This window comes from Eschscholzia californica, unplaced genomic scaffold (assembly GCF_041429995.1).
Source record: "Eschscholzia californica isolate CP2 unplaced genomic scaffold, dmEscCali1.0.p SCAF_3, whole genome shotgun sequence".
NCBI lineage: Eukaryota > Viridiplantae > Streptophyta > Magnoliopsida > Ranunculales > Papaveraceae > Eschscholzia > Eschscholzia californica.
In genome coordinates this window covers 53,129,155-53,138,095 of record NW_028238420.1, presented here as the reverse complement: position 1 = coordinate 53,138,095, position 8,941 = coordinate 53,129,155, and the positions used below count along the sequence as shown (strand labels likewise).

Genomic DNA, 8,941 nt, shown 5'->3' with positions numbered 1-8,941 from the left:
TCTTGCATTTCTTTTCTCATTGTGTTCTCTCACTTCTTTTATAAATTTAAGTCAAACTAAGAATACAGTGAGTAACTAATAAAATTTAAAAGCTCAATTTTAGACAATTAAAAATGGCAAAGCCAACTCCAGACAATTAAACAACCAGTCAAACTTTCAGACCATCATGTCCCTAAAAACCTAAAAACATTCACATCTCAAAAACCTTTTATTCACTCTCACAGTCTCACTTGGGCAATTTTTTCCACATGTTCCACCAATTGTTTCCACATTCAACTTATAACAATTTTAGTTCAACAAAAAAAAAAAAAAACTTATAACAATTTATTTTTATTTGTCAATGATAAAATGGTGTGGCATTCTTTTAAGCTAGTATATATTTATATGATTAGTTTCTAAGTCATACCATGATCACATAGTTATTCAAAATCTATAGTTCACAAGATGTTATATTTATATGGTGGCATTCTTCATTAATATATATTTACTTTTCGGTAAGTGATCATGTTAGTGTATATTTAGGTTTTTACATGGTTCTTGATTCCTATCATCTCTAACTAATATAGGCATGTATTGATTTGTAAAGGCATCATCCGTCTCTTTTCCTCAAAAATGAAAAGTATAAAACTTAATTTAGTTATTTTCGTGTAGTCACTCAAATCATTATGTCTATATCGTCTTTAACTTTGACACTTAAGACCAAACCCAAAGGGTACAAGTTTTGTTCTTCTTGCGAGGTCTCACAAGTCCACCGTGATGGCATCAATGTCCCAAAACCCTGACATCCCTGGCCTATAGTCCATCTTCCAATTGTCGCCCTAAAGCACTAGATGTTGTGAGATTAATAAAGTGTTATGAATTTTTTATGCAAACTTTTCATATGCAACAACCCGACGGTAGGGTTGGGCAAAAATAGACCACACCAATAAAAGCAAACTAGACCAAAACCAAACTCTTAAATTTTAATTCCAAACCAAATCTAGCGAAATTGATTTTGTTGGACTCTGAAAGCATTTTTGGAACTTCTTAAATCAAATGGAGTGATCTTATACCCCATCAAGTCTATCAGAAAAATCCCCTCCACAAGAACAACCAAACATAGCGTGATAGAACCCTACTCACTCCTGCATTATTATGACTTGAAAGAAAACTTTTAATAATTGACAAAAATATTTTTTGTATTCGTTGGTCTAACCAAACCAACTGAATCAAATCAAATTGACTTAAATCGAACTTGATAGGCCGAACCCTTGGGTTGGTTTAGCTTGGGTTGAGCAAAATTGATAGACGACCGACGTATTTTAACCAGTATATGACAAAACCTACTATCATATATATATCTCAGTATCTATATTTTGTGCTTTTTCTTTCTCTATTTGTTTGTTTCTTGCCCTTCCCCATATGAAAAAACCAAGCTGTATTGCAACTCAACAACTGATTAGGACGTTTTGGTGGTGGTGACCCAAAAATCTTGACTATTATTTTGATTTGATTAGATTGAAAGTTTACTAATTGATTAAGTTTAAAATCACATGATTACAGCTCTGTAACTTAACTATATATGTGGTAATAATGAATAACACGTGTGGAGATACACACGTGTGATACCATTCACCATGAAGATGAAGAACACTCATGGTTGCTTGAGCTCACTATAGAGACATAAAAGTGCTTTTAAGACCTGTTTTTGTCTTTTGACCTAAAAGTAAAATAATGAGAAATGCTAAATGGTCCGAAAAATTAGGCCGGTGATTTGACGTGACCAATTGGAGCCGATCACATCCTTATTAAGCTTATGGTCGGCTCTAATTTTTGGGCCATTTAGTATTAGAATATACATGTGATATATTGAAGTTGTAAGAACAACTTAATGCAACTTAGGGGTGAGAATCATGTCGTGTGATTTTGTGGCTCCTTATGACATCAGATTCGCTATACCAAATGGTAAAGGTAAAAGTAAAACACGATTTTCGGGTTGTATTAGACCTAACATGTAAGAGATGTCTAACATACACCCATGCTTTTCTATTTTTTCAAGCAAAGTGGGGTTCTAGGCAGTCGAGCCTCGAGCTAGTAGCTACGTTAATCTAAGTTTTTGCTCAAGTAAACTAAGATAGACACATAATGTAAGATTTCACCTTGGAGGTGAAGTTAGAGAAACGAATAACTTTACTGGATTGAGATTGACATAAATATTTAGGTGTAAACATCACTTGAGAGTACGTACAAAACATGCCACATTTACGTATTCCAAAATTTGAAATTGATGTGTTGATCAACTAGTATTTTGACGAAGAATTGCAGGAACGCAAAAGACGAGCGGAATTATGATTTAGTTACAACTAGAATCTCTTTTTACAAAGAGAGGAGACAAATTGCCATCATATTATGGCCATAAAACTTAAACAAAACCACCTAAAAAGTCACTAAATTTTAGAATCAACCTAATAGCACCTTTTGAATAATGGAAGGGAATGTCTGGTGACTTTGGGAAAAGCTCTCATATGGAAAAGAAGAATTGTCATGATGGGATTATGCAGGGATAGTGAGAAGGCATAGGTGATAATATTTTGATGAGATACAGAGAGATAAAGGTTACTTTGCATTATTATAAAACATTTTCACAGAGGGTGCGTCCCTAGGCGCCCCCGTCATTTTATTCTTGGTCTTCCTCCCTTCTTCGCACCCCCACAGACTAGGACAATCTGAGGGCATTCGGACTGGACCTAATCTGTAATGGGGTTTGAACAACACGGATTATTCCAAGTCTGAGATCAACGGAGAGTTTCAAGAGAGGGATGGGCTAAGCGCAAAAGGATGAGGCACATTTAGAGTCACAGTCGTCATCCAATCGTTGTAAAATAATTGAAGTTATTGAGATTTGTGATGAATTGGTTCCAAAATAGAGATGATTAACAAATCATCTGTAATTGTTTCAATTTTCAGATTTGTGATGAATTCCAAAGTATAAAGGCAGGGTTTTACTTTTATAGTTAAAGAAAAGTTAAAGAATGGATCACTTGAATTCCCATATTAAAACAATAATAATTCCAAGAATTTAATCATGAAATCTTGCTTTAAAATCATTCCCCACCATTTCTGCAAAATCCATCATTTAAGATAAGCTAAAAAGGGTCAGTTTTGAAATAGTTCAAACTGTTCTTACAATACTAAAAGAAACTAGGTCTACTACCCTGACCTTCATTAGAATCATCAAATATACCACCATTGACTGAATCACTATCTCCTCTACCTAATTCCCAAAAGCAAAAATTCCCTCTTTTCCCCCCCATAACATTAGCCATCATAGTTCTTTACTTTTCTTCCCCCTTTTTTTCATGCAAAAAGAAGATGAACAGAGAGCAAAGTTTAAACATCAGTCCAAGCAGCAAACATGGGCAAATGGGTCATCGAAATCGCAGGCTTAAGTTGTGCAGATGGTATCCAAGAATTTGGTGAGGTTGATGGGCTCATAAACTTAGAGGTGGATGGACCGATAGGCATCGAGAGTGTAGTCTTATCAGGGCTGCCTTCTCTTGAGCTACTCAAGCTTGTAACTAACGACGAAGTGTTCGATAAATGAGCACTTAACTTTGTTGAATCTTCTATTCCTTGTTGGTTTGAGTTCATTGTATCAATACCAACCACATCATGTAAATCCATTGAGAATGGAAGGCTCAGATAATTACCCATTCCAAACGGCTTTCGCTCATGAGATTCAACTCTAGTAGTTTGTTGTTCTTGTTGGGATTGATTCAGACCCACTTTGTTCCAGTTTGATCCATCAACAGATAACCTTCCTTCTTCTAGTCCTCTACCATTTTGAGTAACCTCATTAACCGGTACTATCTCTTTGTTTCGCTTGGCTTGTTCTCCGGCAAGAAGGGTATTACTCGCTGTAATTCTTTCGACATCGTATCGTGTTATGTCGAAGTTTGTGACAGCATTTAGACCACGAAACTTGATTGCTGCAACATCATAAGCCTCAGCTGCTTCTTCTTGGGTACCTGAAAAAAAATTGAAGTTTTAAGAACCTAAAACATTTAAGTTTCAAAGAGAAAGCTTTCTCTTTTCTTCTCTGATCTAAAAATTTTAGCCTTAGAAAAAGAAAAGTGTTTACTATAAGAATGAAAGCAAAGTAGACCTTTTAAAAGTTCTTAAAGCACTTCTCAAAACTTTTTTTTCTTACAATTTTTTTTTATCAAGTTAATGTTTCGATTAGAGATGTTTATAACAGAGATAAAATTACTGAATGTCCCAAGGTAAAGATCTTTGTTTCCCGCTACTCGGCCGATTCTTGCTTGCCATCGACCATGTTGATGATGCCTATAGAGAACAATAAAAGACCAACGATTAGATAACGAGGACTATTTTCATTATGGACTTCCAATGTAAATTCAAAATCTTTGAGACCTTGTTACGCCTCGATACATTGAAGCACCCCTCGAAAACCCACTACTTTTCCTGCGAAAAAAAGATCGAAAAAAACATATAAATATCGACATAACAAGTGAGAAATGCAGTAAGACAAAAATCAAGCAAGAATATCTTCTTATGCGATACCTTCTCAAGTGAGCAACATATTCTTGCCTACTCATGTTCTTCATTTCTTCAAGCTCTTCTTGATAATTTTCCAACTACCCAAAACAGAGCAAAAAAAACTTCCAAGTTTTAGCAATCAAAAGTATAAATTCATTAACAAATTTGTTTCGGGTTCGAATCTATACCGAGAAATTGATATGGGTTGATGGTCCCCAATATTTCAGTGCTGCTAGATCATAAGATCTTGCTGCTTTTTCTTCCATATCATAACCCCCTAATAAAAAAATAAATCTTTGAATGATTAAACTTAACATTATAAACACTTTTCATTTTGATGTTCTTTTAATCTTTCAAGAACAAAAAAGACTTACCAAGATAAACTAAATGATATTATTTGATTTGAATGGCATCCCCAACCAAGCAAGAAATATGAACAAAAACAAGAATAGTCAGTCCAAACAACAACAATATAAGAATGCAGAAAAATACTGAAAAAAATGTTGTTTTCTTCTTGTGACCAACCTTGTCTTCCTTTCCTAGTCTGCCCTTCTTTTTTGCAACTATTATCCCACAGATGAGCTTCATATCTTCCAGTCCATCTATGTCTGATAAGATCAAGAGAAATCCAAAAACATAAATGTCAAAAAATTGAAGTAAAATAGTAAAAACCCAAGGAAGAAAAACAGTAAAAAAAAAAAAAAAAAAAAAACAACTCACCTTGTGACACCTCTATATTGTGAAGTTCTTTGCCCAAATGTGTCAATGGATTTCCTATGAACAGGTTGTTTTTGACCCATTTTTGAAGATCCTCTCTTGTTTGTTTCAATAGTAATAGATTGATCAGTTCCAGTAGGTGAGATCTGTTGTGGAACTGTAACACAACTTGATTGTGAACCAGGACTCATAGATAAACTCAAAGACTGTAAATCTCCATAACCCATTTGGCCAATAGAACTAGACCCATTACCACCACCTCCATGATGATCATCATGACCTAAACAACTAGCCATTTTCTGGTCCATTGATGAATAATGTCTAGCAACCCAGTTATTAAAACCTGAAATTCCATCTTCTGTCATTGCAGGAAGTTGAAGACTACAATTTCCAATAAGGGTTTCCTTTTGATCTTCATCTAATGTTGGTTGTGTTTGATATATCTCATGATGGTTTGTTAAACCAGAGAAATATGGGTTTTGTTGGACTTGAATTTGATGATCATCTTGTTGTCTACTAAATGGTTGTTGAAAAAAGTTAAGAGCATGTTCTCTATTGTTTGAAGGTTCGGAGTTTTGATGATAATACATGCTATCTAAACTAAGAGCCATAGTTTCTCTTTGATCATTACTTCCATATTGATGATGAGTAGCCATTGTTGCTCCACCACCTAAGAAATTTTCAAGTTTTGGGGATGAAGTTGGTACCATTCCTTCACAAAATGTCAAAAACAAAGAATATTAGACAAAAGGGTAGGTTTAAAAAGTATCAAAAAGCTAAGAACTTCAACCAAAGAAATATAGACCTTCTGATTGTGATGATCTATTGAGAGCTTCCATGATACAAAGAGACCCATCTGATTTTAAAGGCATTATAGCTAAGTGAGAATAAAACCCACTATTATCATGACTTCCTCCAACTCCATAACACAACCCATTGTTGTTCAAATGAGGAGACAGAAAGAAACTTGTTGGTACTGTTGTTGTAGTTGAAACAACAGAAGAAGAAGAAGCTTGTTGTTGTTGGGTTTCATTATGATGATGATGATGATGAGATTCTGAAGGTACTTCCATGTTCATGTGGGGTGAGAGAGAAAAACCTAACCAGTTATTGTTGTTGTTGTTGTTGTTGATATTGTTGTTGTTATCATTACTCAAGGACTTCATCTTCTTTCTAAATAAGTTCACAGAGATTCTTAACAGGATCTATTGCTGCAAGGAAACTCAATCATTGGGTAACAAATAATCTAATCATTTCCAAAATCTATCTTCCTCTCATTTGAACAAAAAAAAAAACTTGATTTTTTTTTTTGTTTTCTAGCTGCAGAAACTCATACTATATCTTAAACCCAAATCTAAAAAACTCTTGATTGAATCTATAAACACTCTTCTACAGTCCCCACTACTCTCTCTCTCTCTCTCACTCTATAACTAAAATCTTGTAAACAAAAGAGAACAAACAAGTCCCTTTAAACTAAAACAAAAAGAATGAGTTTCACCAAGTAAAAGCACAAGAGGGTGGCCTAGGCCTTGTTGAATTCTATAGGGATCTGTGTATTTGAAAAAAGATTAAGTTTTTTTGCTTTCCTGTTTCCTTCTACCCCTTCTTCCTTCTTTTGCTCTTTTTCTTTAATCCTTTACTGAAAAAATAGAAAGCAAAACCCCAGAGCCAGATGAGGGAATAAAATACTAAATCCTGCATAAAGACAACTAACACATTCAAATTTTCAAATTCCACCCACTTTTCATAAATGGGGTTTCTTTTTTTCTATGGAATTTGCTTATTAGCCATTAAGACATAGTAATTCTTAGTAAATATTTTTCCTTTTTTATGATAGAAATCTAGTGGGGTTTTGTTGAAAGAGGATTAAATAACCAAAATATGGTCACTTTTTTTTTTTACAGTTTTATTAGGAGGGAGGGTTTGGAGGGTACTCAGGAGCTTGATATAGATTTGACAGGGAGGACAATTCTCCATCTAGTCTCTTCAAAAAACAGTACCCAATCTGCACAATTCTGCCACTTCTTAGATCTGAAAAATTAAATGTTTCAATAACCTCTGTACCAACTTCTCTCATGACTATCTTCTTGACTTTTGGTACTATCAATCTATATGTTAATTATCATATAGTGGAGCTTGGTTATATGCTATGCATGAAATATGACAATGAATGGTGCTGCTTTGATGCTAGAGGTTGTGGTTGTAGACATTAGTTGACATGTTGGGAGATATTTGAAATGTTCTCCAATATCTATGTTATTTTTTAATAACATTTTTAGGGGTAGTGGATTGAGACATCGGTAGACATTCGAGGATTCTCAAATGACTGGGGCATTCAAATCCAGAAATTTGAGAATCCTGAAATGTCTGAGGCATTAAAATTCAGACATTTGAAAGCCCCGAGATGTCTGAGGCATTCAAACCTAGACATTCACAAATCCCCGAATTTCTGTGGCATCCAATTATAGACAAAATGTCCGCGGACTTTGGTAGACTTCATAGTTTGATAGGTTTTGTGAAGGTTTGGGACAAATTTGGAGGTCAAAATGTCTTTAAAAAAACAAGAGACATTTGAAGTCTATCATGTGATCAAACAACAATAATAATATTAAAATAATAAATGACCACCAAATGCCCATCAATGTCCACAAATATTTACAGATGTCTACGAAAGTCAAAAATATACTTTTTGAAATGTTAGTATAAATATATTAGGGTAATTCCGTTTTGGCCCCCGATTTGTGACCAACTGGTCGTTTTAGCCCCCATAAGTGTCCGGCAGTTCGTTTTGGCCTCAAGGGTCAAATTTTTGACGAAATTATCCTCGGGGGCCAAAACAGAATTATTTCTGAAAAAGGATAAAAACAAAAAAAAGCCACATCACCCCTTTCTTTATCATCCACTTCACCTTATCTCTCCTCCATCTCACCACCTCCTCTCCACCTCACCCTTCTTCTCCGGCGAAAGGTTGCCGGCCGGAAAAAAAATTCCGGCCGGCCACCTTTAAAAAAAAAATTTTCTCTTTCTCTCTCTTCTTCTTCTTTCTCTCTCTTACTCTTCTTCTTCTTCTTCTTTCTCTCTCTTTTCTTCTTCTTCTTCTTCTTCTTCTTCTTTCTCTCTCTCTTCCTCTTCTTTACTCTCTCCCTCTCTCTTTACAAGTCCGGTGAAGGGGAGGACCCCCTTCGCCGGACGTCTGGTTTCCAGACCTTCACGGTCTGGAAACCAGACTTTGAAGGTCTGGAAACCAGGCCGTGAAGGTCTGGAAACCAGGCCGTGAAGGTCTGGTTTCCAGACCTTCGTCTGGATCTGGAACTCCAGATCCAGACGAATCTGGAGTTCCCTTTCCAGATTCGTCTGGATCTGGAACTCCAGATCCAGACGAAGGTCTGGAAACCAGACCTTCACGGCCTGGTTTCCAGGCCTTCAAAGTCTGGTTTCCAGACCGTAAAGGTCTGGAAACCAGACGTCCGGCGAAGGGGGTCCTCCCCTTCGCCGGACTTGTAAAGAGAGAGGGAGAGAGTAAAGAAGAGGAAGAGAGAGAGAAAGAAGAAGAAGAAGAAGAAAAGAGAGAGAAAGAAGAAGAGTAAGAGAGAGAGAAGAAGAAGAGTAAGAGAGAGAAAGAAAGAGAATTTTTTTTTTTTTTTTAAAGGTGGCCGGCCGGAATTTTTATTCCGGCCGGCCACCT

At 35.7% G+C, this 8,941-nt stretch overlaps 1 protein-coding gene across 1 annotated transcript; it reads right to left on the bottom strand.

The window, feature by feature from the left end:
- Window positions 1-3,057: 3,057 nt before the first annotated feature.
- LOC147551798 (AP2-like ethylene-responsive transcription factor ANT) lies at window positions 3,058-7,168 on the bottom strand. The gene is made up of 9 exons (XM_086670259.1): window positions 6,062-7,168; window positions 5,260-5,968; window positions 5,065-5,147; window positions 4,914-4,922; window positions 4,728-4,816; window positions 4,564-4,637; window positions 4,414-4,464; window positions 4,250-4,326; window positions 3,058-4,007 (listed from the first exon to the last, which is right to left on the bottom strand). Exons 1-9 carry the CDS (start codon window positions 6,420-6,422, stop codon window positions 3,370-3,372), a joined length of 2,091 nt encoding a protein of 696 aa, XP_086526385.1. The 5' UTR covers window positions 6,423-7,168; the 3' UTR covers window positions 3,058-3,369.
- Window positions 7,169-8,941: the final 1,773 nt, after the last annotated feature.

Excerpts from the sequence above, each read along its gene's own strand:
- LOC147551798 (XM_086670259.1), bottom strand. The coding sequence starts at position 6,422 with ATGAAGTCCTTGAGTAATGATAACAACAACAATATCAACAACAACAAC. Across the intron at positions 5,969-6,061 it reads TAGATCATCACAATCAGAAG|GAATGGTACCAACTTCATCC; the intron begins GTCTATATTTCT and ends CATTTTGTGAAG. Across the intron at positions 4,327-4,413 it reads ATGTATCGAGGCGTAACAAG|GCATCATCAACATGGTCGAT; the intron begins GTCTCAAAGATT and ends TGTTCTCTATAG.